The sequence below is a fragment of the Struthio camelus genome, chromosome 16 (assembly GCF_040807025.1).
Source record: "Struthio camelus isolate bStrCam1 chromosome 16, bStrCam1.hap1, whole genome shotgun sequence".
In the NCBI taxonomy this organism is placed as follows: Eukaryota; Metazoa; Chordata; class Aves; order Struthioniformes; family Struthionidae; genus Struthio; species Struthio camelus.
In genome coordinates, this window is record NC_090957.1 from 14,523,547 (window position 1) to 14,551,202 (window position 27,656).

At 47.6% G+C, this 27,656-nt stretch overlaps 1 protein-coding gene across 1 annotated transcript; it reads left to right on the top strand.

The window, feature by feature from the left end:
* The first annotated feature begins 29 nt into the window (after nt 1–29).
* YWHAG (tyrosine 3-monooxygenase/tryptophan 5-monooxygenase activation protein gamma) lies at nt 30–27,656 on the top strand. The gene is made up of 2 exons (XM_068909602.1): nt 30–285; nt 24,234–27,656. Exons 1-2 carry the CDS (start codon nt 199–201, stop codon nt 24,888–24,890), a joined length of 744 nt encoding a protein of 247 aa, XP_068765703.1. The 5' UTR covers nt 30–198; the 3' UTR covers nt 24,891–27,656.

Below are 27,656 nucleotides of genomic sequence, written 5' to 3' on the forward strand. Positions count from 1 at the left end.
ACGCGGCGCGCGGGGCGGGGCGGGGCCGCAGGGGGGTTGTGGTGGCCCGCGGCGCGCGCACAGCAGCCGGGTGCAGCCGCCGCCGCCGCCGCCGCAGCAGCGTCAGCGCCAGGAGCCGCCGCCGCCGCCCAACCGCCACCGCCGCCGCCCAACCGCCGCCGCCCGCAGCCTCCGCGCCCTTCCCCCGGCCCCGCGAAGATGGTGGACCGCGAGCAGCTGGTGCAGAAGGCCCGGCTGGCCGAGCAAGCCGAGCGCTACGACGACATGGCGGCCGCCATGAAGAACGTGAGTGTCCCGTCCTCCCCCCCCCCCCGCCGGGAGCTGGGCGAGGGCAGGGGGTGCGCGCCGCCCGCCCGCCTGCCTCCTCCCGGCCCTTCCCGCCCCCCTCCCCGAGGGTCCCGCAGTGTGAGGCAGCGGGACCCCCCCCCACGGCCGTATGGGGCTGGCGCGCCGTGGGGGGGCCGATGTGGGTGCGGGACGCCCCGCTCCGGGCCTCGTTGCGCTGCCGCCGCCCCGGCCCCGGGCACCTGCCGCCCTGCCCCTGCGTCCGCTGCCCTGTCCCGTCCCGGGGCCTCTACCCCGTCCTCGGACCCCCCAGGCTGCCCGGCCTCCGCTGCGCCCCGTCCCTAAGCCTCTCCTTTGCCCCACGGCCCCCGTGCATCCTTTGCCGTGCCCCCCTCCTCTGGCCTCTCCTTTGCCCCACGGCCCCCGTGCATCCTCTGCCGTGCCCCTCCTCCTCTGGCCTCTCCTTTGCCCCACGGCCCCCGTGCATCCTCTGCCGTGCCCCCCCTCCTCTGGCCTCTCCTTTGCCCCACGGCCCCCGTGCATCCTCTGCCGTGCCCCTCCTTGTTCGTCCTCTCCTTTGCCCCACGGCCCCCGTGCATCCTCTGCCGTGCCCCTCCTTGTTCGTCCTCTCCTTTGCCCCACGGCCCCCGTGCATCCTCTGCCGTGCCCCTTCCTCTGTCCTCTCCTTTGCCCCACGGCCCCCGTGCATCCTCTGCCGTGTCCCCCCCTGCTCGTCCTCTCCTTTGCCCCATGCATCCTTCTGCCGTGCCCCTTCCTCTGTCCTCTCCTTTGCCCCACGGCTCCCATGCATCCTCTGCCGTGCCCTGTCCCTGATCCTCTCCTTTGCCCCACAGCCCTGCTGCATCCTTTGCTGTACCCCATCCCTTGCCCTCTCCTCTGTGCTACAGCCCTGACCCTGCCTGTCCTTTGCTGTGCCTCATCCTTTTCCGCCTCACAGCCCCACTGCATCCTTTGTGATACCTCATCCCTGATCCTCTCCCTTGCCCTGCGGCCCCCATGCCCCCCCTTGCCCTGCCCTGTGTCTTGTCTTCTCCTTTGCCCTATGGTCCCCGTGCATCCTTTGCTGTGCCCCTATCCCTTGTCCTCTTCCCTACTCTAAGGCCCACCTGCCCTGCCCCCTCTGTTCTCTGTCGTGCTACCATCCTTTCCCCTGCCTTAAGGCCCCCCACCCTGCCCCATGCATCCTCTGCCCTGCCCCTTGTTTTCTTCCCTGCCCTAAGGCCCCCTACGGGCATCCTCCACTGTGCCTCTGTCCCTTGTCCTTGCTCCTGCCCCAGGGGTCCCCCCGCCCTGTCCCTGCTCAGAGGGCAGAGGAGCCGCCCTTGAGGCACGGTGCTTCCTGCTGCGCTCCCTGCAGGGTCACACCAAACCTGCTTAGGGGCTTTCAGCCCCTTGGGGTGAGCCTGCAGGAAACCCTGTGGAAGGATTTGCGAGCACGTCTCTCCCCGCAGCCGCTGCTGAAATGCCACCCCGTCGCTCCCATACATCCCTTCCCGTGCGCGGGTCTGCGAGGCTTGTATGCTTGTGACCCCAAAGATCTGAGCCTTTAGCTGCCAAAGCTCTTATTTTTACTGCACTTGTTCCGAGATTTATGAATTGAGTCATGTTGTATTCATTTCACGCTCTTAAAATAAAGACTCTGCATATAGCAGGCTGATCTGATTTGTGACACTGAACGTTCCTCTTCAATACTGACATTTTGACAATATAAGAAGTAAAAAAACATATCTCTGATCTGATCTTGCAAACAAAGCAATCGTGGGAGGCAGGATCAAGTCATTCCAGAAGATTCTGCATTTGTCATATTGCAGAGAGGCTAGACTGGGTGGAGGGAGGGAGGGGGTGCTTTAAAGGGGAAAACTGTTCTTTATGTTTGTCTTCTTAGTCAGGTCTGAACCTTTAAGAGGAGCTGGGGTGTCCTCCCTTGCTGATGAAAAGTGAATGCTGATCTAGGAATGTCGCAGTCTGTCTTGGATGCAGCTCCGTTTGCCTATATTGCACCATTTTATCAATAACCTTGCATTTATCAAACAGACAAAACTGTCACAGCCTGAGAACGGGGAGGGAGGAGATGTCTTATCAAGGAATGAAATATGGATAATTGGAACAAGATAATATCATATTAAAACAATTGGGCTACTCCTCTGCTGCACTATGGATTTTATACTGTTTGCTGATAACAGAACAGCATCCATTCATTTTAAAGTAAGGCTTGCAATGTGTGCAGATGCCACATGTTATTTCATATGGAGAATATAGCCGTTATGACAAAGCCGACAGTGATATGCCTGAGGACTTAACACACAGTCTCGTTGCAATATTTCTGTTATGTGAATTTCCATAGCCTACTTACGGTGGATCTGTATTTAAACCAAAGTTGTCGTTAGACTGTATATACTCTTTTTTTTTCTTTTTTGTCCTTACTGCTCCTAGTGAAAGAGTAACCTAGGCTAATGCTGCTTATCAGTTTTCATGTAGTTTAGCCATAAGAAAATGATTCACAGTGGGAGTGCTAGTGCCTCTTGCTACAGCAAACAAAAGGCAGAGCTTTGTTCTTAATTTCTGCAGAATGCCACTCAAACTCTGGCTCAGTCCCACGGTAATGGGCATGTCACACTTAGTTATTCCTGATACTGTCCTCTGTACTGCCCATCCCCCAATTCCAGTTGTGCAGGAGGCTTGTGACCTCGCACTCATTTCCGTAGCAACGCTAGTGATGTCATATGCACTGGTACAAGCTGCAATGCACCCAGGTGGTAGCAGAGAGCATGCAGACTGCATCTTGCTAAGGTAATGCAGAAGGGTTCCTGTGGCTCGTCTGACTGGATGGATGCCTTTTCCCAGAAAGTACAGACATCATGGTTTCATCTCCTGTCATCTGAGCCTACCTATTTGCCTGCTCCATTCTCTTTCTGGACACAATGTTGAGAAATGCTATTTTTTTTTCCTCCTCTCGTCCTTAAAGGTCTAGAGTGGTAGCTAATGCACAAAAGAGCCTAATCCTTCTGCAGCTTGGTCTCGCTATTACATTTTAATGGTAACTTAATGGGTTGTGACACAGCATCCAGTCGCATCATTCAGCAAGCCTCACCTCTATATACTTAGGAGCCTTTTGCTAAATGTCTGTTTGTAATGGCTCAGATTGGAAGAGCCATACTGTTTCCATTTTAACAGCCCCTGAATCACTGAATGCTTCTTGTTACAGTGATGCATTGAATCAAATAGTTTCTTCTAAGTGATTATATATGTGATACGTACTAGTTTCTTCCTTGCTGCATTAGCCACTAGTGTCCTTAATTGGTACATGCAAACAGGGTAATTGCTGCTGCAGAAGTGGACTTATTACTTCGGTCATTGAATTTGACAGTTACTGAGATGTCTCAGTAAAGCACAGCATACGGTCTCCTGTGTTTGCTAGAGAGAACAAAAGGTGAAACTGTGTGCCTGTGAAGGATGATGGGGCTGGTTTCTCTGCAGGTGGGACTGGGCCTGTCTTTCTGGCTCCACTAGTATGCATCTGCATGACCTTGGTCATGTCTGTTGGCTGCCTTGTCACCTCAGCCCTATCTGCATGGGGATAAAACCAGCCCTATAAAGTGCTCGAGTCACTCCGAGAAGAAGAGCTATCGTATGGCCCAGAAACCCTCCCACTGGTCTCTAGAGTGGTCGCCGTGCCTGCTGGTTGTTCACCGCACGTGCGGGCAGGCATTGGGTTTGCCTTTGCAGCCTGCGTGATGCCCCAGCACTGCCGGGCTTTTCTTCCTAGCTCATGACCCACGCTGGTTCTGTGCTGCCCTTAATACCTCTGGCTGAAGTGAGCTGCCTTTTTGGCTTTACCTCCGCTAAAAAGTTTTGTTTGAGCCAGCTGCTCACGCCACGGCTCTAGATCAATATCCATTAGCTGTGGAGCAATGATGGAGGCTTTTTGGAGGTGGAGTCCTGCCAAGCTCCTGGGCTCTGTGCTGCCTGGGGAGCTGTTTCCTCCCTTGAGCATAGGATTATGCATTGCTGTCTTGGCTCAGGTTCTGCTCTGCCTCTTCTGCAGAAAGCAGGTGCTGCTTGCGCCTGAAAGGCTCTGACTTGGACCTGTTTGCAATCAATAGTAATGGCCTGCAAAAATCAGGATCTCTAGAGATGCCTCTTATTGTTCTTGTATCCCTATTAAAGCACTTTCTGGGCGCTGTCCATCCATCGGGCTGTGAAGCAGGGAGCAGTCTTACTTGCTCTGTAAGAGAACCTGTATGCCTTTAGCTTTTGGGGCCTTTAGGGTGGGGGTGTGTAGATGAACAAGAAAGGTATGGGAATGACATTTGCAGGAAATAAGTTGCCTAGGAAGGATTATTAAATTGCACCTACATATTCTGCAGGAATGGAACCATGTGGCAGACTCTTTGGGCTTACCTAAAGGCCCCTTTAGCGAGGAACACTCGGCTACTTAACTATGGGAAACCAACCTCAACATACAGGGTGGTGTCAGTCCCATATGCAAGGATTAATAGCTGGAGTGGAGGGGCAAATATTAGGGGTGCCAAAAATCAGACTGCTATTGCCTGTGCTTTAGATACATGTTTTGGATGTGGTGAGTGACCATCGTGTGTGGAGGAGGAGACCAGGTAGGAAGAACTGTAGGCTTTCGGTGACATGGGTTGTGCACGTTTCTGCCACATCTGTTAACCAGCCTGCTCAGACTGGCAAGGCATCATCCTTCAAGTACTCTATCCACTGTAATGCAGATAGCAGACTTGTCCCTGGAAAGGGTAGAAGTAATGCAAGTACAAATCCCCCAGATATCTGAGGAACAACAGGGGAAGAGAATAGGGTTGATTAGCTGCTTTCCGCTTCTCAGTGTAGAATGGAGACAAAAAGGTGAGAGGGAAAGGCTTCCCTTGGAGGAGTGCTGTGCAGGCCATCTGTGATGGTAGAAAAGCCAAGGCTGTAGAGCAAGGATTGTAAGCTGTTGTAGTAGCACTTCCCGGGGGAGCTAGGGAAGGCCTTGGAGGAACAATTTCTAGTACCAAGGTGGAGATGATTTGTTGGCATCTAATGTGTGTGTTGCTGTTCTTGCACAAGGGGCAGCAGCAAGTGCTTTGAATGCCCCTCAGCCTTGTGGTGTCTCCTGGAGCACTGAAGCACAGCACTGTGCGGCTATCGGTTATGCCACCAGACGCACCCTTATGTGCAGATGAGCAGCCCTCTCCAGCCCTTTTGCAGCACAGGTGTGTTCAGGCCTGAGTGAGGGTGATGCGTGCCAAGGCCTGCTTGGCTCTGGCACAAGGTGACCTGCTAGTAGGTGAGGGCTGCTGCATGGCCCCCACCAGCCTCAGTAGATGGCAGCTAGAAAGCTTGCTTGGGGCTCTGGGCCCAGGAAAGCATCCCAGGCAGATGCTTTTCTTCCCTCTGTGCTCAGGTGTGTGTGATGGCTTTCTGTGGCTTGGGCCCTGGAGCTTTGGGCAGTGGCAGAGACCCTTTCAGTGCAGGCAGAAAAATGGGCCCACAGACTTCTGGGAGGTGCTCTCAGGCCTGCTTGAACATTGTCAGCAACTGAGTCGAGGCATAACTGTCCTTGAAATGTTGAACGTGCCTTTCTAGCTGTTTCTGGGGAATTCCAGGTTGTGCTGCAGAGCTGAGATCCAGTAGTCAGTACTGTGGTGCTGAGAGGAAGGCGTGCCCTACTTGTCACCTTGCTGTTCCTGACTTTGGATGCTTGCAGCACCAAGAGACAAGGACATTCAAAGCCCTGTGCGGGTGGAAGGGTAACTGGTGAAGGGGCAGGGCACCCTGTTCTGTGTTCTGAGCTGAACACAGGATTATAGGGAGACAGCTTCACTGTAACCTTGCAAGTGAAGAACCGATGTGTAGGCCTTGGCTTAAGCTGTACAAAGTATCTGAAAACTGTGGGTAGTGCCATTGCTCATCTGAGTTGCTTCTTGCATCACACAGTTGCTGTTTTGTTGTGTGTGTGTGGTGAGAACGTGGGTCTGTCTTGGCTGGCTGAGAGCGTGACTCATGAACAGTGAACAGGGCTTCCTTTGCAAGATCTGTAGGGTCAGGACGGAATGGCTATTGTCGCAAACTGCTGTTCTCCTGTACTTCTGACCTTGTAACAACTCACAGCGTGGACTGTCTTGGTGTTGCCTCTGCTAAAAACTTCAGGACGTTCTAGCAGAAGGCTGAGTTGCACATCTGTGGACGGGTACCAAGATGCCCTGTAAATAAATACAGTGGGGCATTACATACATTTGCTAGATTAACTGGCTAGTCTTCAGCAGCTCAAGCTTTTAGACTTTCCCTTTAAGCTCTTAATAAGCCTTTATGTACAGGCTTTAGGAAAAGCCACTGACTTGTAAGACCATGATGGGTTTCCCTCAGTTGGCCAAGTGTAGCACCTAGGTATGGATTTGATTAGAAATAGCTCTTAAACTAAATGAAAATGAGCTTGAGGTCGTAATGGAGCATATAGCTCTTGGATCCTCCTCTGAGACCTCTGATGGCTGGGGTACATGGAAACAATAAAGCTCCTTTCTGTTGGCTTGTTTTTTCTAGTTTTGGGTTTGGGTGTGTTGTGGGTTTTTTGTGTCGTGTTGTTGGTTGCTTTTTTTCTTGGAGGGGATTGGTTTTGCTTTAGCTGTTTGTGCTAGTGGTTAAAGATGGCTGGCTCACTCACAGGAGACTCGTCTTATTGTAACGGCATGCAATAAACTCCATAATGTGCATGGATAGCCCTGTCTCCCCAAACCTTGTTCACCAGTTTATCTCAAAGTTGCTACCTGGAATAGATTCTTAAGGCACTCCGGTGATGTGAACTCAGACTTGCCAAAAATTACAGGAACAGCAATTTAAGGGTAACCACAGAAACAGAATTTCAACTCTGAAATGTTTTCTGACTCAAAAACTCTTATTATGGACCACTGGAACATATACACTGCGTTCCTGGCTTGTCTCCTTTGAACTGGACAATGTTATTTGGCGTCGTGTTACCAGTTCTCATTAACCTGCTGGATGATGCTTGTGAGAGAAGTAAGGGCTATACAGATAATAGTGTATCCTATTGTCTACTCTTGCTTCTTGTGGTAAGGCGATGCCTAGGACTACTCATGGATGTTCTTTGGCATTTGGACTGTGATCAGGAGAGCTGGGGAAATTGCTTCTTCCTTGCTCTCTATTGCTGGTAGCAGGAAACTTTTCCTTAATTTGAGGATCCCTCTTTTTTTTTTCCCCCCCCCTCTTCTCTCTGCACCATCTCTTCATCACTATCTGTTACTGGCTTACCTCACTTAAAGCTGTTTTCACTGCTGTGTCTGAGTTGGTCTAGCTGCTGTTATGCACAGTGTTAGAATTGGTCAGGAGCACGGTCAGCATAACTTCCTGGGTAGGAATAAGATGACTCAGCCTCGCAGAGTTTTGAGCTGGAGAGGTGGAGTAAGTGACCTGATGGTTTCCTGCAGCCTGTGGAGAATCTCTGGCTTGACCAGTATTCTTTTCCCAGGCTGGTGGGTGACAGCAAGCCCCTTAACACAGGCACAGGGACTTTCACAGCCTAATATTTCACTGTGCCACTCCATACCAGGGCATCTTTTGCTTCAAAGTAGTACAGTTAACCCTGAGATGAAGAAAGATGTCAGTGTTTGCAGGCTGGTGTCTAAGCTGAGGGCTTTAGCTGCACCAGCAAGCTGCTCCGCTCAAAGAGATTGAGCGTATCCCTGAAAAACTGTGCTGGGATGGTTCATGCCATGCAGGGCATGGATTTAGGTAGTGTTGATGAAAGGGCTCTGCAAGTATGAAATGCACATGGTGGGAGCTTTGTCAGCACATCCCTTTTGATCAAGGAGCTTCTTGTATGGTTGTACCAGTTAGCAGTGACTTAGCCTTGGAAATAACCCTGTGCACCAGTACAGGCTGGGGGCTGACCTGCTGGAAAGCAGCTCTGCAGAGAAGGACCTGGGAGTCCTGGTGGACAAGAAGCTGACCATGAGTCAGCAATGTACCCTTGTGGCCAAGAAGGCCAACGGTATCCTGGGTTGCATTAGGCAAAGCATCGCCAGCAGGTCAAAGGAGGTAATAATCCTACCCCCTCTACTCAGCCCTGGGGAGGCCACCCCTGGAGAACCGTGTCCAGTGCTGGGCTCCCCAATACAAGAGAGACATGGAGCTCCTGGAACGAGTCCAGCGGAGGGCTACTAAGATGAGTAAGGGACTGGCGCCCCTCTCCTCTGAGGAAAAGCTGAGGGAGCCTCCTGAGCCTGGAGAAGATAAGGCTGAGGAGGGGGATCTTATCAATATGTATAAGTATCCGAAGGGAGAGTTGCAGGAGGATGGGGCCAGGCTTTTCTCAGTGGCGCCCAGCGATAGGACGAGAGGCAACAGGCACAAACTGAAACGCAGGAAGTTCTGTCTGAACATAAGGAAAAACTTATTTACTGTGAGGGTGCCTGAGCACTGGAGCAGGTCGCCCAGAGAGGTGGTGGAGTCTCCCTCCTTGGAGATATTCAAAAGCTTTCTGGATGTGGTCCTGGGCAATGTGCTCTAGGTGACCCTGCTTGAGCAGGGGGGTTGGACTAGATGACCTCCAGAGGTTCCTTCCAACCTCAACCATCCTGTGAGTCTGTGAAACGTAGCCTTCTGTCTTAAATCTCGGAATACTTGGTGCTCCCTCAGATCTGGTAAATGCTCTGAGAGAACATGTGTGAGCATATGCCAGCTAGCCTATCTGGGTTTGTAGAATTGCACAGATTTGGGTAGGATGAAGCAGTAAGTATTCAGATCTTCACATCAAGAAATGTCACAGAAGTGAGGTGTGCTTATCACATTTACCTTTTTGATTGGATGATAGACGCTTGCAGTTTCATCTTAGGTTTAGGAATTGATCCCCTACTTGCTGAGACCCTTGAGGATAAAGGAAGAAAGATGTCTTGGGGCTCAGCTGGTAGAGTAGGGGCTGCGTCGACTACTGTGACTGAGAGAAGATTGTGGTAGTATTGACTTCGTATCTGGAAGAAACCTCCATGAACAGTGACCAATCTGGCTATAGCCAGCATAGCAAGGTATAACACAAACTCTGACTGGTATTCTTCAGCCTTCCATTTTAAGCACCTTCGTGCTAAGTAAACCATGTGCAAATGAACGCATAGTAAGTTGTGGGAAATAGTACATATTTAGAGGAAAAAAGAGCTTTCATTTTTCCAATTGCCAGTGCTTGAGTAACCAGCTACTTCTGGGGAGGTGTCTTGGAGCTTCTCGGACCTGTCCTTGGAAGTTGAGTGCTGCTTGACTTGTTCGTGCTGCCTCTTTCCCTTGACAGAGGATGTGTAGTATGGTGGGAGCTCAGTACCAGTCTGTTGAGGAAGAGCATAAAAGTGTCAGACTAATTCAGACCAGAGCTAGCTCCTTGGTATATGTTAATCAGACACCAGATTGTTCTGTGGCAGGTACAGAGGAAGTATTGTTTGAAAAATGCCTACAGTTGGACTTGAGGGAGCCTTTCCGTGGGTAGGGTTGGTATCTGGGGCATTTAGGACCCTGCAGATTTGAAGGTACTTTCTGCTTTTCTGCCCGCTTCCACCTCCTGACCTGTGACCCGATGGTGAAACATTAACATTAACTGCAGCACAAAGCAAGGTAAAACAGGATTTACCTGGCTTCCCAAGTGCTTCTGAGTCTTGATAGGATACAGACATCATCTTCCACTTCACTGTAGCAGAGCTGTGATTTAGAGCTCTAGTCATCTCTGGATAGCTAATGTACCCTTGATACTTCCAGGCATTCTTCTACACTTCAGTGCTCTCTAACTCAAAGGTATGTTGGTGGGTTTTGTTGCTGCTGCTGCTGGTGCTTTTCCCCCTCTCCCCCCACACCTTCTCCTTCTTTGTGAAGCTAATGCTGTTCTGAATATTTTCATGCTAACTGCTCTGGAGCCAGCTTAGACCCTCTTTGCCTTGCTTTCTAGACCTTCTTTATTCCCTTCTGGAAGGTTGCAGCTCTTAACCAACTTCTGTTCTTTATTGGAAAGATAAGTAATAAAGCGTGTCCTTGGCTGAAATCTCCCTCCCTCCTATTACGTTCATGTGACTGTAGACAAATTGAAGTCTTATGTCTGGAAAGCAAAAATTCCGTGAAAACAGTAGCAAATATTTACTTGATTGGTTTCTACAAGCGGTGGTCATTTTGCTGAAAGGTGATAGCTTGGAAACCTACTTTAGTACCCACTAAAAGGAAGTGGAAGTAGCTGTGAATTTGTTGCCATACTGATGAAAATAAGGTGTTCTTGTCTTCCGACCTCGGAAGCCTTCTTCTTGACTTCAAGATGTTGTTCAGATAAATAGCCACAGACCAGTTTCCTGCTGGCAGTAGTTAGATAAAATGTTCTGCCGTTATTGTTGCTTGCTGGGCTTTGTTTGTCCTCCTGCCTCTGAAAAGCTTTCCATCTTTCTGGATGTGGGGAACTCTTATTCCCTTGTGCAGACAAAATGGCTTTTCAGAAACAGCTCATAGTTTGTACTGCACTGTTTGAAAACACCGTGCATTTGCAAATTGGTGGTAAAGGTCTGTTCAAGTTGTGAAAGTGAGATTGCAAGAGATCTTGGCTCTGGACTCCTGTGTGGACTTCAAGCTGTGCACCAACATTACTGAAGTCCAGGACAGTCCCCTCCTGGTACCTGTTCTAACCTTCTCCTCCTGCCACCTCTTCCTAACTTCTTTGAAGTGGAGAGAGTTGAGCTCTTGAGTGGTGCATAGGTGACTTCATAAATCTGCACTTGGCCTTGAACAAGTAGGAAAGGTGAAGGATGTAAACCTGCAACCAGCTGGCTGCTGAGGTTATGTAACTCAGTGTTGTGTAGTCTTGGACGGTCAAAGCCAGTGCACTTATATTCAGCCTTCTCTTGTCCTCTCCCTGGCTGCTTAATGTAATGAACAGAGCTTAATTTTAAGGAAAATGATGACAAAAGGACTTTCGCTCTAGTCTCTACATTGCTTTAAGTAAAAGGCTTGACTCCTGTTTCCAGAATCCAGATGTCAAGACTCTGGATTCCTACCCTACAGCACTGTGCATTGCTGCTATACCAGCACTGAGCCAGTGTTGTGACAGGATAGCTCGAGTGGAAAGCCTGCCTTGGGGAGGAGTTCAGGAGCAACTTGGCTTTGTCCAGCTTGTCTGAGTACGCAGTGACAGGAAGTTTAAGCTGTTCCGCCTCTCCAGCCCTGTGTAATGCATGTTGCTGCCTTTGGCAGGCTAGAGCTGGGGAAGCTGTTCTCTTACTGGTTGGGGTTGATGGAGTGCAGGACTTGATATATCTACATAAGCATCTCACTGTGGTTGCAAGATCTTTCAGTCGTATTTTCTACCGTGCTGAGGATTGCTTGGTGGAGTCTGGAAACACTCACATGGTATATTCTGGAAACAGAAGGGAAAAGAAATGTGAGGCAGCAACTCTAGGGATGCAGGAAATACTGACAAGACAGGCTCTTGAAAGTAACACTTTCATGGACTTGATGAAACAAAAGCCTGTCTACCCATTTTAGCACAAACCTTCCCTGAATCTCAATTTTTTCAGTGTTTTAAGCAGAGAATGAAATGTTTGTCCTGCCCACCCATGCTATTTAGACATGCGGTTAATTTATGCTGGCTCTGTCCTAGGTAAGCTGGAACCTGCTTTGCAAATAGGCATGGGAGTGCTCTGGGGCTGAAAACATGGTGAGATCGATCACATAGCTGACAATGTAGCAATGACAGTGTAGCTGCAAAAAAAAATCTCCTGAGCAGGTGATATGAAGCAGTTGCAGAATATAAAGAAGATAATAGAAGTTAGTAGGGAGAGAGGAGGTGGTAGTTTGTTCTGTATTAAACAGGCTTAGTCACATCTTGGGAATGATCCAGCACATGCCCAGTTAGGTATTAAACAAACCTGACAGTGGTCCAAAAGCTGATCTAGTGACTAAAGGCAGAGTATTAGTTAATAGCGGTAGGAGAGTAACCAGAGAACATGTCACTGGTGGCATGGGATTCACTTAAGAGGATCCACAGATTAGGAATTAAAATGTTTTCCTTGTATAAAGGAGATGTTGGTTAGAACTGAGTCAGTCTATGGGTGTTTGCGACTCTTGCACTTGAACATGACAAGTCTGCGAGAACTCAAAGTACAAAACACTCCTTAATTGTTTGCAACTTCCCTCTGACCTGAGTCAGTCTTGTTAACTTGCTTGCTTGGTACATATCTTTGCTTATGTATCAGACACAGCGACTTGCCGTGTCAGTATGCTTCTGATTTCGCTTTAAGGTGCCTTCAGCAAGGCTCTAGACAAACACCAGTGAGAAGTCTCCGCTTCAGAGTTAATTCAGTTGCTGATGGACATGTTGCTGTTTGGAGAGTTGTGGATCTCTACAGCAGAAAGTTTATTAATAGTAGCTGGAAAAGCAGTTGTTGTGCTGTATGCTAACAGATACCCATGAAAACTGCTGCAAGAGATCTATGCTTGTGAAAGACTAATGCTTAGTATTCAGCAGCGAATGAGAACTTGAGGGAAGATTAACAGCCTTTGGTTTACACCCAGCTAAGGAAGTCATTGGAGCTTTGCCTTTTCATGCTCTTGGGCTTTGTTACATGGGATGAATTTTTCATTATGTTGGGAGTTTGGCTGCTTGCATTTGGTGGTGTCAAGATGTCAGTGCCAGAAGGGCTCTGTTGCTTGTGATGAACTGAGATCAAATCTGCAGTAGTAGTCTCTTGCACTAAAACGAAATGAGGGCTGGGAAGAGACGGCTGGAACCAGGCAAGGGTAGTTAAATCTGCACTCAGATCTAGAATAGTAAATGGACTCTTCTTGTAGCCATAGCAACTTAAAATTGGCTCCAGCATGTTGCCAGTACAAAAACTTAAATTTCTGTTCTGTGAGTTCATTTAAGAAACTAAATAAAATAAATGTCTTCGCTAGAGATGTGTAAGGTCAAGCCTAAAGTTCCTGAAGCAGTGGGAGGATTAAAAAGTACATCTGGGAGGGGTTCTCACCTTGGTCGCTGATGTGGAAGTTAAACCTATTGTGGAGTTGCCGTGCTGGAGTCCACCTGGTTGCTTGGGCATTGTGGAAAGCCTTTCAATCTAGTAAAGCACCTTTCAGCTTCTGAAAGGAACTGGCTCTGCAGGCTAAAAGACCTAGAGCCAAAAACCTTTGTTTTTACACTTCCAGAGCCTTACCTTGATGTGCAGTGAGCAAACTTTCCCAAAGCATTTGAGGTAATGGAATGAAGCAGTTAAAAGCTTAATCAGTAGCTGCAGGGAGCTGTTTGCATGGTGGCAACTTCTCCCATTTCATTCTGCTGTAGCAGTCACTTGCCGACTGCAGCAGTACAATGGCTTTTTCTCACATCACCTGTTCCTGCTAGAAGACAAGAATTGCCTGTTTTGCCCTGCTCCGGCAGACCTGGCAGCAGGCTCAAGTGGAGGATCTGGATGCATGCAGCCTGACAGGTGCTGCCAGCCCAGGGGAGCAGGGGAAGAGGTATGGAGACCGTAACTTCCAGCAGCCAGAAGTTACTCTCAGCCTTACCTGGGGCATCCTGCCTGTGGCACATCTGCTGTCCTCTCTCTACTTGGTGGTACGTGTGAATAGCTGTTCATGGATACAGCATCATGCTGTCACTTTTTTTGAGCCCCAATTAAGGACAAACTTTTCACGTTGGCCTGGTTGCTTGAAGCTCCAGGAAGGATTTAACGTCCGGGCGATAGGATACTTGCCGAGTAGTGGGGTTGGAGATGAGTAGGGAAGCAGTAATATCAGTGCCAGATTTGTACTTTTAGAAGCTGTAAGGTAAACCTTTAAGCAGCTAATGCTCCCAGCAGCACTAAACATCCTTCCCCATGGAACTTGGCTCATTCATCTGAATTGTCCTTGCTTACATGACTGGAGTAGCGGAAGTCTGTCTTACTTGGTTTTATTGCTTTACCTTGAATTGGAAAAATCGGTGAGTCTTCCCCTGTGCTGATAAGACTTAGGACTCTATAAGTGGCCAGTGGTGGGTTCTGTGCATGGTAAAAAGTCTGTTAAGCCTTAAAAGCCTGTAAATGGATGAAATTTCTGAAGAAGAATAATGTTTGAATGGAAAATAAGTGAAGTCTCCAAACCTGTGTTGAAATGCTGTGGAGGAAAGCTGCAGTCATTTTTGAAGAGCTTTTAAACTGACACCTTGAAGATTCTTCATGCAGCTCAAAAAACCCTCTAGAAGCCACTTTCTTGGGATTTGCATTTGAAAAGGATGCTGCGTTCTGAGCTCTTAAAACTTCAGTTGTGCTCCAGGACCATATCTGAGTGCCCATGGCAGCAAAATGCTGTGGTATACCCCCCCTGCTTTGCAGAAAGCTTGTAGCAAAGGCATGTTAGCAGGGAACAGGCTGAATAATCTTCAGGCAGAAGAGCTCACCAAGCTGTTGAGTGATGGAGTAGCGTGGTGATCTTGGGCTGCTGTTAAGGTGCTTGCAGAAATGCAAAAGTGGGCAGATGTTGCTTGCAAGCCTGCTATATCTTGGGGAAAGAGTAACTTGGCATCCCTTCTGTTCCTCTATAGTTAGCAGGCAAAGGTGCTGGTATCCCATCTGCTGGAGACACTGAGTGACAGACCTCTTAAATGCTAGCACTGATGTAGCTCAACTTGCTGCTTTCTCCATCTGGTGGCAGGAAGGCACTAGACCGACAGAGATTGCCTTGCCCCATAAAAAAAACTCTTGGGAAAAATAAGCAGCTAGTGGCAGCAAGACAGTGAAACAATTTGTCCTACGAACCATTTTTCACCTTGTTTAATAGGCTGACTTTGGGTAAGGCTGACAAGAATCAGGATATTAATAAGGAATCCAGACCACGAGAAGAACTCGGGCTTAAATTTCTTAATGACTCCAAAAAACGGATACTAGCTCTAGAAGCAGCTCATTGCTACAGACTGGAATGCCAATTCATAAATAGTTTATACCTTTACACAGATGCACTTGAAATGTGTTCCTGTGACGCATGCTAGGAAGCTTGGGTTACTCCTTTCAGCTGGTTATTGTGATGTCTGGGTTGCCCTCTTTCAAGTCAGTGGCCATGTCAGATTGCAAGGTCTAGTAACATACCTGGAAGCTACCTCTGGAAGGCAGAGGAATGCTCCCTTATATTCGCCTTATCTCAAAAGCTGCAGAAGGAGCCAGTGAGGCAGATCTGTGGGGTCCAGGTGTTCTGTTGCAAGAAGAACTTGAACAGTTAGACCAAATGCTGGGACTGCAGCTCAGTAGATAAGGAATGGGACATGAAGTACTATTCAGCGCGGAACAGGAGCAGCTCAGAGCTCTACTTGTGTCGCTAGCTTTCTCTCCTCAGGTCCCTGATGACTTTCCCCATGCAGAACGTGACAGACTTGAGGCAAGAATGACTCTAAGTAGTTGACGCTGCTTTTTCTCTGCTTCAATCCACCAGAGCAAGACTGAAACTGAAGTAAATCTCCAAGCTCCAAAAAGTGATCAAACCTGAATGAAATATGAAGAAATTCACATTGGCTTAAGTAGTTAATAAGCTATGGAGGCCAGTGAAATAAATGAGCTCTTGGTTTTCACGTCTTTTTTAATTTGAAGACTTTGTCTCAGGTGATTCAAAATTGCCTTAAATAATAAAGGCTGCAGGATGTGATGAAAGCTTGCTGTTGGCTGTAGGAGCATGCAGAAATCCTAATCAGTGTCTGGAGTGCCTAAGTAGCCTCTAAGATCCAGTTATGCTACAAGTAATAAACAGTCTTGCTTCCCAGACACTAGTCCTTGATTTGCTCTGAGCAATTTGAAGCTTAATGGCAAAACCGTCTATTACTACATGTGCCTTCAGCTTTTTCTGGCTACTGGTTATTGTCTTGTGATGAAAGCAGACTCTATTCTATTTCCCATTTTTAAGTTCATACTGTTATTCATACTGAAACAGTCAAACGAGAAAGCAATGGGGAACTAACTTCTGGCCACAGTCTTCACGTGCTTTTCTGGCTGTGTCCGAGATGAGAGGAAGGCCTGATCTGTAGCCTAAAATTCCTCTGGCCTCACTCAGATAAAACATGAGCACGGGGGAGAGAGGTGGTTGGCAAGAAGAGAAATAGTTACAGTACCCCTTTCATTTTATAAATATAATGCTAGGAAAAGGAGGAAAATAAAGGTGAAAAAGAACAGAGCCCGTGAAGCCTGAGAAGGTGGTTTTGGGTTTTTTTTTTTTTTTTTTTTTAATCTAGTTCAATACACCTACTTTGTGTCAAGGCAGGACACCCCTTTAGAAAGGCATCTTTCCTAATGCTGTGATAGTTTCATAAGACGGCATGTTCTTGAGCGTAGAAGGAGAGGTTGTTCTTGACTGACTGAACAGAGTTGTGCAGCATTTAGTCGTGACTATAATCAAGCCACCAGGTAATGGTGACAATTTAATAAGTTTGAAGAAAGCAGTTTCTTCAGAAACTACGTGTAGAGTGATATGGGAACGGAAAAATCAGTGTAATGTAGAAATCTAAAATTGGCTTCTCTGACCTGTCACTTCCAAGTGACAGCGTTCGTATCTTGCTTTTCTGCATAGGGTGCTGACTGCTGAACGTGATCTGATGCTTGGAAAGGGGTGTAACAGAGGTCCACCACGAGACAAAAAAGTGCAGCTGAGAAACTGAGAAATGGGGGATGAGGGAGAGATCACATGGCTTCAGGTAATCCTGAACATTTGCAAGCTGCTTGAACCTGGTCTGGCTGCTTGTGTGTTGGCTAGTTGCTCACATTGCTAGTGGCTTCAGACTAAGACTTTGAGTAGCAGGACCTCTGCGTTGTTCTAAAAGTACATGTGCCTTTTTAAAAATGAAATAGAAAAGGCCAGACCTTAGTGGGACTAGCAAACTGCGTATGAGGGAAAGCAAGGCAATTGCTAGGGTTTCTGTTGAAAGATAGCAGAATTATGTGAAGTAAACCATAGATAGAACAGTGAAGACTCAAATGCTGAAGGAGAAATGGTTGTTGCTTCTCCTGATGGATGATGAGCTCCGGTTATGTTCAGAAGTTGTCCTAGGGAATGTTCCTACTGCTTAGCCTGAAACAGGCGAGCAACAGAAGGCTGGACTCGCAAGTGGCAGGCTCTTCTGGACTAAGAGTGAAAGTGTTTAGCCTATGAAGCAAACGAACAGATGATGGATGTATGCTGATCTCATTCATTGTATGTAATATCAGATCGTAAATTAGCCTCCTGTAGGATCACAGTAATCGGTGACTGAACTGTCCACGACATGCCTATACGTTTCACAGAGCAAAGTGCTCACGGTTGTATTTCTCTTCATGAGAGGCTGGCTCTTTTTAGATATCTAAATAGCATCTTCAGGAATTAAAGATCTCTTCTCTTGGATAATCTAAAAAGCAAAAATGTTGAGGCTTATAAATTGGATTGAACTGTCATATGTTGATGGTATTGCCAGGGAAAGAATCTCTGGGTGTGTTTAGCTGCTCTGCTGTGTGCTTTCGGGTAAGGCATCAAAGCTAGGCAACGGCCATAAATGGGTGGACAGGAGCACTTTGTTACAAAGGCTCAGTGAAAATCCCTGTGTGTGGGGATAAATGGGTAGAACTAAATCTTGTGATGGATCTTCATTGCAGCTACTCTGTAGCTGAAAAGTCAATGTTCACTTAAAAATGATTACTTCAGCCTTGCACTGATGCAAGGCAAGAAGTGCAGGGTAAAGAGTCCTGGAATAAGCCTCATAAGCGAACAAGCCTGTCGGTGGCTAGGAGTGAACTTCCCCTGCAGATCCCAAAGAAGCCTGTTAATTAGGACATTTCTGGAAAGAAGATGGAGGAGAACCCACCCTTGGGCTTTTGGAGAGAGTGGGCCTTGACATAAGGTGTGGGCAGAAGCTTTGCCTGCTCCCTGACTTTTCAATGTGAGGCTGAACCTTCCCCTGGCTGCAATGTGATATTTGAGCATGCTGGGAGCTTGCCAGGTTTTGGACATAGTGCTGAGTCAGAGCTCACAGTTGTAATATAGAAATCAGGAGAACCTTCTCTGTGGTTTTACTGTCTCTGAAGTAAGAGGGGTGTTTTTAACAAATCAGAGGGCTTTAAAGGCATACAAGTCTCTGGACTCTAGAGCAGTAGAAACCCTAAACCTCCAGGAGTTTTTGTCTAATGGAAACTATTGGACTACTTCTGTTGCTTTAGAGCGCTTGAGTCTGGTGGTTCAGATGCTGCACCCTCAAAAGCTGCGGAAACTGGTGAGACTGGAACTTGGCAGTGTCCTTGAACTTGGTAATGGAGTGTGCCTCCAAGCACAAGCCCGTCAGCATAAACTGAGCCGCTCCAAGCCCTGCGTAGAGCTGCATTCCCTGACAAGGTGTCTTCCCCCTCCACACCCGCTCTTACAGAGGGCTTCTGGTTGCTGAGCACAGGGCTGCCTTCATTGTGCAAAGAGGATGGCTACTGGCATGCATATTACACGTTGCAAGAGAGCATGGGTGAAGCTCTTGGAAGTGAGACCTGTATCTGCAGGCTTGCATGGAAATTAAAGGCACCGCAGCGGAGGTCTACTGCTGTTCTGCATAAATAAAGAGCTAATCTTGTGGCTGGTCTTGCAGGCTGGGCTTGCTTTTTGGGAAGTAGAAAGGAAGGTGAAAAGGGCCTTTTTTCCAGAATGGCTGGAAGATTTGCATTTATCAAGTTTCCAGCTGCAGGAGAGCGTGAACCAGCTCTTTGCACTTGGCTTTTTATGCTATGTGCAAGACTTGACTCCGTTTCCAAAGTACGTATCTCCTGCCTCCCTACCTTGTCGATCTGCAGGGAGACGGGGGGGGGGGGGGGGGGGGAAGGAGGCTTGAAGGTTACTGAGATCTGCAGTGCAAGTTCTGCTTTTCAGAGTGAGGCCTGTCAATCAGGGAAGTAGAATTCTGAAATGACTGAGCTTCCTCGAGAGTGGGTAGACTTTCAGGCAGAAGCTAAAGGCTTTGTATTCCTGCCAGCCCTTTGAATGTCAGATTGTGATTTCTTGGATATTCTGATATTCTAAGTCTCTAACTGCATGTAACGACACTATTTGCTGTTAGGCTAACAGTATCTCTGTGGCCCAAGAAGCTTGGGTAAGCACTGATATTTACTCCTCTACCTTTCCTAAGCCCTTCCTGGGTGAGAACCTCCCTTTACTCAGCAAGACTTGGGTTTCCTTCAACTACATAAAGGTGTTACAGCAAATAGGTTGATCTTATCATGCGATGCAAAAATGAGGAACAAAATAACCATGACAGTCCTGTGTAAAGACCTGGCTATGAGTCTTAAATGGGAGGTTAATTCTGGCAGAGCAGCGTATTGCTCAGGGCTGACTTATGGCAATGGCTCTGGCTCTACACATTACTGTTCTGTTACAGACCTGCAAGCCTGCCCAAAGTCATTCCTGCACCTTGGCCTTCCAGTGGGGCTTGTCACAACAGAGCGTTGACGTTTTTCCTCTTGTCTTTTAAATGGGCAACCCTGATTGATGTTGCTATGACTGTGAGGATGTAGCAGGCTTTTATTTTAAGACTTGGTTTGGGAATGGCATCAGACAGCCTGTTGCTTGTAGAGTTGGTCTCCCCCGTGAGTGTGTTGCCCTTCTTGGGGAAGGTTAGAGCTACCTCCAGGATCTGGGTTGAGAAGCTGAGAGATCTGGCAGTATTAATGCTGATACTGGAAACGGTAGCAAAAATTCTCTGAAAGGGCTTGGAATGTGACCTCTGCAATCTGATCCAGGCTTGATGCAGGATATTGCCTTACCGATGTTGCATCAGAGGCCTTCAGCTCATCCAGTGCTATAAATTAAGTATATTGGAGCCTGCTGTTTAGCCTCTGATGGGATTGAAACTCGGCTTGTCTTGATATCCTGCTGCACGGGGAAAAACAGCATTTGATTGACCAGCAGAGTTACAGTGAAGGTGCAGACCCTCCTTCACCTGAGAAATTGCTTCAGCGATTTCTGGGGTGGTCTTCTGCTGGAGATGTTGACCCGTACAGTGCTATTGGCAAAAGCAGCGTGGCGGTGTCGTGGAAAGCCCCCCGCATTGAAGTGTCAAGTGTTTCGTGGCAGCTCAGGCTAAGGTGCCAGACTTGCCTCACCTAACTGCCACCAGCATGCCTTCCCTTCTGGTGACCGTATGCAGTGCAGCCTTCACTGCACCAGGGCAGATGAGCAGGCAGGAATATCTTAGCTGTAGCATGGAGATGTGGCAGGCAAGCTCTGAGCAGACCAAGAGGCTGTGGTGATGGCAGTTCTCAAAGGCAGGTTAATCTTGGGAGACTTGTTTTCCCCTTTCCAGTGTTTCTCTAATTAGGGTAGCTAAACATACTCTTGTTATCTAGTGTCCTGCTGATCTTATGTTTTCTCTTAGCTTCCTGCTGGGAATGCAGGTGCTGGATGGCTTTCCTTTCTTTCTTTCTTGGTTTAATTATAAACTGAAATAGGGATGGGGTTGTAGGCTCTTCCCTCCCCACTCCTGGTGCTGAGGGACACTGTTGCCGTCTCCAGTTGTGATACGCGTTTGCGTTTCTCTTCTGTGTATCACTGCAGTGCTCTATCTTACTGAGAGCCTGGGTACTGCTAGAAAGGAGTTATGGGATTAACTAGGTATCCTTTGTGCTTGGTAAGTTCCCAGCAAGCTCCCTGGAGGAATCAGTGCTTCTCCACAGGTGTATGTTCCATCTGTCAGTGAGTTTGTTGAAAGGATTTTGACAGGCAACTTTTTTTCCATAATCCTTAATAGCTTCCACTTTAAAACGTTTATGACAAGGTAATCCTACTAATCTCCCTGTAGTTTGAATAAATTTGTCCTCCTGCAAGACTCCTCTGATGAAAGGAAGTAATTCTACTTCTAAGAGATGCTTTCTGCCGTGATAAATATCTGCAAATTTGATTGTGGGGTAGCTTTAAAGCGTACCTGCCTGGTCTGTGATAGCAAGAGTGTCTTGCTAAAAGCAAGACTTCATTTGGCTATGAACCTTCATAATTAGCGTCAAGACCAAAAACTGTTGGAATCGGTGACTCCCTCACTGCTGTTGCAGTGTTAACTGTCCATGTGGCTTCTGCCAGACACTTGAATTTGAGCCAGGAGGTAAGAGAACACTTCAGGTTCAGGTTGGAAAAGGGTTTCTGGAGGTCTCTAGTCCGACCCTTCTACTCAAAGCAGGGCTACCTAGCTCAAGTTGCTCAGGGTCTTGGGCAGCCAAATTTTGAGCATCTCCAAGGGTGGACAACTCATAACCCCTAGGGCAGGGGGAAACCTTACTGTGCTCCAGTATCTTTCGAAGATGGCTTCAAGCCACGGTATCTTTAATCTGTTTGTGCAGATGTCATTCAACTAGAGGGAAGAATGGGCGGAATCATTTCAAAGTGAAGTCCTATAAAAACGGACAACTAGAGTCCTCCAAACTGACAGTGCAAGGCAGTGTGAAAGAATATAAATAGCTTGCTACAGTAGTATACTGAGAGCAATACACAATTTGCTGGTTGGATAGAAAATTCTGCCCAGTATTGAGGGTAGGGCAGGGGGTTTGGATCCCTGAAATTAAAGGCAAGGAGGTCTGTCCTAGGGGATTTCTCTGATGCTCAGGGTTGCTGTGAACTACTGCAGAACCTTCAGCCTTTGCCACCTATTACTTCAGGTTAAATTGGAGGGTGGCTTAGCCTGTTGCTGTCTTGCTGTGTGCAGGGCTAAGCTGCTGCCACATGCCCCTCCGCAGGAAGTAGCGGATCACACGAAACCAAGGGCTGTGTGGCTAAACAGCTGCTGCTAGCCTGACTAGGAGGGGTGGGATGCAGATTAGTCTCTTGGCATTGAGAGCTGTCAGTTGGCCTGGGTGTTGCATGCCCTCCTTGCCTTGGAGCGTGAAAGCTTGGGCCTGTCTTGGCACACTGTCCCCTGCACTTTGTCCTATATCATTGGTGACTGTTTATCGATAGTCACAGAAGACTCTGCCCTTTTTAACATAACACCCTTTCTCTGGTCCCTCAGCCATCTTTTACTCTTGATACAGAAGACAATTGTGCCCAGCTTGCACGCTGAGATCCTCTTCCGTATGGAAATAATCTATTTTGCTGGTTCCCCTGCCAGGGCTTAGAGTGCCCTGTGAGAGCAGTACAAGTCTGTCTCACATGCTAAGACAGGAGGGCACCCTGCAGTCTGCCACAATAGTGGGAAGGGTCAGTGGAGGCTTTTTTTTTTTTTTTTTTAAACTGCCTCTGTCTTGAGGAAGAGAAGTAGAGGGAGTCCAGACTGGAGCACTGGGGTACCCTGCATGCTTCTGGAAACTAATGCTTAGCTATAGCTTGTTTTTAGGACAATGCATTAGCCAGGCTGTAGCGGTAGGGGCTGAGCAGCTGCAAGGGAGAGGTGAAGGCGTGAATAGATCTTACTACAATAAACAGTCCAGTATGGTACAAGCTATTATGCATCATTCACATCAGTCAAATGAGACTCTGGGCTGAACTATCCTAAACTTTCCAGCACAAGCCCTTGGCTTCCTGGACACCGTCATGAATGTGATGTCAAGGCCCAAAGAAAACCATGTCCTTGCAATGCTCGTGAAAAGGACTATTTGCAGGAGCCTTTCTGGTCCGAACCATTATCAAATCCTCATGGAAAGTGACTGTACAGTGAAGAATTACAGGACCCTTCCAAACGTGCTCTGTTTGCCTGTCTCGGATACAGAGTACCCAGCGAAAGAAGCCGGGAGGGTGTGTGCGCATGAGCAGTGTGGGTATGCCCTTCAGGGAGGGGGACAGCAGCTCCCCTGTGGGCTACTAATGATACCCAGGCTCAAAGTAACATTTGTTGAGGAATGGTTGGAACCGTCTTTAGTCAGTTGGTGCAGATATAACTACAAGAATGGAGCGATTGTATGGAGCAAGCTGGCTGCTGCAGTGTCTTGCGCAGTTGTACTACCGCAGGAGGCTGTGGAAAGAGCTGCTCTAAAGGTGTGGAGGCGTGCGTGCAGTGCGCAGCATGGAGTCAACGGGACATGAGCCCTTCACCGAGCTGTCTGCTGCCTGTAAGGCAGGGTAGCTGGTGCAGCAGTTGGCTGGCTGCCTCGCCATTGTCAGAGTACTGCCCCGGGTGGCTCCAGCCAGCGATGGATTTGTGGGAACTGGAATGGAACCACAATATCAAGCGCGTTGCTTCCCCGTAATTGAATCAGCCAAGACAGCGTTTGGCAGCCTACTTGTGAAATGGCTCTATACTCTGTCGTCTCCTTAATCATTCTGTTGCTGTGTGCTATAATGACTAAATTGCCACGTTGGGTGAGGCAGGTAGAAGTGATACTGTGCGTTAACGCTCTAATCTTCAATGAAGAAAATCCTGTGTGGGAAGAGCATACTCTTACCACGTGAGCTTTTAAATCCTTATCTCCATAGATGCCTTAAGGCAGCTATAATTTTAACATCTAACGTATTCTCTAGGCATCTCAAAAGCACGTACCGTGCTCATGGGAAACGGAGAAGATGAACACCCTGTAGCTGAATTTTCCATATTGTTAATCCATTCAGCTAGTTTGTAACTGTAGAACACCTCTACCTTCTTGCTTTGACTCTGTTCTTCCCTTCTGCTTCTTCTGATGCTAGTCTGATGCTATTTCTGCAGGTGAAATTCATCCTGTTCCCAAAGGATTTTTCTGATCTGGAAAATCCTGAGCTTCTAAGAGTTGGAGAATACCTTGAATAAAACTGAACCTACCCCTTTTGCTGGGGGACTGGACCACAGCATGGCTTCCCAGCCAGCTCCCTCTGGGAGGAGAGTGGATGTCTGATGATAAATTGGGATTTCACGAGCTGGCTGTGTTCTTCTGCGCCTCTCGAGACGTGTGGGAGTGCCTGAATGCTAAGTAATGACGGGAACGGCAAGGGACTACAGCTTAACCCAAGTCTTTCTCTTCCTTCTTCCTCTCTCAATACAGGTGACAGAACTAAATGAGCCTCTGTCCAATGAAGAGAGGAATCTGTTGTCCGTAGCCTATAAAAACGTAGTGGGGGCACGGCGCTCTTCTTGGCGAGTGATTAGCAGCATTGAGCAGAAGACATCTGCTGATGGTAACGAGAAGAAGATAGAAATGGTACGAGCCTACCGTGAGAAAATAGAGAAGGAATTGGAAGCTGTGTGCCAGGATGTGCTGAGCCTGCTAGACAACTACCTGATCAAGAACTGCAGTGAGACGCAGTACGAGAGCAAAGTCTTTTACCTGAAGATGAAAGGGGACTATTACCGCTACCTGGCTGAAGTGGCCACTGGTGAGAAGAGGGCGACCGTGGTGGAGTCTTCGGAGAAAGCCTATAGCGAAGCTCATGAGATCAGCAAGGAGCACATGCAGCCGACCCATCCCATCAGGCTCGGCCTGGCACTTAACTACTCAGTTTTCTACTACGAGATCCAGAACGCTCCGGAGCAGGCCTGCCACCTGGCCAAGACGGCGTTCGACGATGCGATTGCCGAGCTGGACACCCTCAACGAGGACTCCTACAAGGACTCAACGCTGATCATGCAGCTCCTTCGCGACAACCTAACACTCTGGACAAGCGATCAGCAAGATGACGACGGTGGAGAAGGCAACAATTAGACCCCCAGATGGACTGGCAGCCGCACGCTGATGCTAACTACTGCAGTCTTTATTTTTTTCCCACGAGTGGGGGGGGGGGGTCAGGGGTGGGGGAGGGAAAGGGAGGGGACACCTTCCCAGGGAGGCCCCCCACAACCTGTCTTTGATTGCCTCTTTGACATTTTTGCCAAAACACCACTAGTGGAAGTCAGGCTGGCTGTGCTGGTATGGAATAGCAGCCTCACTGGCATATGGACTGTTCTGTAGATTATTAATACAAGTGGAGCTGTCTTTAATTTAACTTTATTGCTAGAAATAAAAGGGTTTTAAGATGAAATAACTTGAATGGAATGGCCCTCGTTTTTAAGAAAAGCAACACAAAAAGGAAGTTCTGTGGTTCCAGTAAGGCTTATGTGCGTTTGTTTCTTCAGTTCAAGTGCCGTGTGTTTGTTACCACGCAGCAGGGTGTCTCTCCGGAGCACCCTGCCTGTCAGGGCATAGCTTAAAATCCCCAAGTTGAAAAGGAATATTAAAAAAATAAAAGAATTTGGGACTTGTAAAGCCCCAGGACTTAGGCCATTTAACCTTTTTGTTAAGATATTTATTAGGGTAGCTTACAGTATTAACACTAAATTGCAGTTTACAGTATTTCTACATTACAGCCATATGACATCAAGCCTTTGACTGTCTGTTTTCTTTTGCTAGTTCTTTTGGCTTGCCTTCCTAATCAGTCCTCGCCTGTGGACTGGCTTAGCTATTCTGTGTCGCCAAGGCAAGAAGACTGCCCGCCCAAGGAACATCAAAGCTGCTCTAGTTTTCGGTCAACAGCTTAACAGGTGCTAGGCTAGCGGCTGTTTAAACTATTTTAGTCCACAGCAAAAGGTTTAAGAACTTAATTAGAAAAGGGGGAAGTGTTTAAACTAAAATGCCACTAAATAAAGAGAATTCAGGTCTGTATGTCATGTACTGTGTCTGGTATTTCAAAGACCATCCTGATTTAAGGTGCCACAGCTGCTTCCTCAGGGATTGCACTGCCATTTCACTCTGCCTGACTTTCTCCCACTGTACCATGAGGTTTGTCAGCAGATCTCTGGCACCCAGGCTCCCTTGTTTGTCATCAGGGAAGCTGGGTGCGTTTTCTTTCTCCTGGGGAAGCTTGTGGTGTAATGAGTGAACTTCAGGAGCTTAGAAACTAATTTGGTAGAGAAATCCACACGGGAAGAGCTACAATCATAGACATTTCTATCAAACATCGGGAGCCCAGGAACTTAGTTCTCTTCTTAACAAAATCTTTTCCAAGTCTGTCCTATTTGACTGGGGGTGGGAGACGGGGCACCTGAACTGCCTAGCAGGTAATATTTACCCCATTTTGAGTAAATTTTTTTACATAACTGTTGGAAGTTCACTGCTGTTCTCTTCGGCTTGCGGAGTGCTGTACCACGTAGCTTTTTAACTAAAGCTACGCAGTAGGGGAAAATTGCACTCATGCATTTTTAAAACAGGCTTTCATTGTCCCTTTTGAGAGTCGGTCTGTAAACAGCATCGTGGTGTTGCACGCACGGTACAGTCAGTTCTGTTGTTCGGTTGCGCGGGGAGTCTGGCGCTGCCGGACTTGGCTCTGGCCCCTCAGTAGCAGTCAAATGAAGTTATTTACCCCCCTCCCCTCCCTTTTTCAGGGAGCGAGCAGAGATGAGTATGTAGCTGAGGTTCGGAATGAGATTGCCCCAATGATACTAGAAAAAACTTTTTGAGTTGGACCCCTTAACGCGGAAAGGCGCAGAGCCTTGCTCGCAGCAGCAAGCGCAGGCGTTAGGTGAGTGCACTGTGCGCAACACCCCGTCGCTCGCAGGAGCGACGCCGGCCGGCCGGCCGCCACCTCTGCAGCTTAGGTAGCTGACAGAAACCTACAGAAAATGCCATGGACTGGAAGATTTATTTAGGCTTCTTAACTTTTATTTGATTTACCTTCATGTCCAGTGAGCAGTGTTGTCCCAGCTGTATAATTTGGAAGTGATTTACTGGAATTACAAAACCTGTTTTTATTTTCAGCTTTTGCTCTGGCTGCTTTAGAGAAATTATGTAGGAAAGATCGCACAAGAGGGCTAAAAATGGAGTGGGGTGGGGGACTTGATTTTTAAGCAGCTTGAATGGTTTCTTTCATTTTTTAAGAAATGCACTTGCCTATGATACTGTCTCTCCAGTGAAATGATTACTGCTCCATTACTCTATTGATACAATATTGTGCATGCTAGTGTCGTATTTCTATACAGTAGCTTGAAATTTATTAACTTATACTGTAGATGTTATGTATTCCTATGACAAAATAGTCTTCAAAAAATTTTTTAAAGTTTTTTAATTTATTTTTCTTTTGGGGGTAAAGTTTGCTCTACCAAATAGTGATCGTAACAAACTGATCTGTTATGGATGTTGCTATAGTGACATGCAATTATATATGATTTTGTTTTTAAAAAGGAAAAAAGCAAAAGAAAACACCAGTGTTAGCTTAATCTTAATGTCTGGTGTTCGTCATGGTGAAATTATAACTATTACAGTGTAGGAGAACAATGACTGTGTTCTTTGAATGAGCCTTTGTTTGTGCTTTTTGTCATGTTATGCAGTGAACTATTTTTAAGGTCTAATCAGTGATTATTTTTCCAACTCCGTGTTTCTGTAAGGAATTATTTCACACACGGACCATTCTTAGCAGTTTTCCTCAGTGATGGAATATCATGAATGTGAGTCATTATGTAGCCGTCGTACATTGAGCAAATAAACTTACAGATCTGA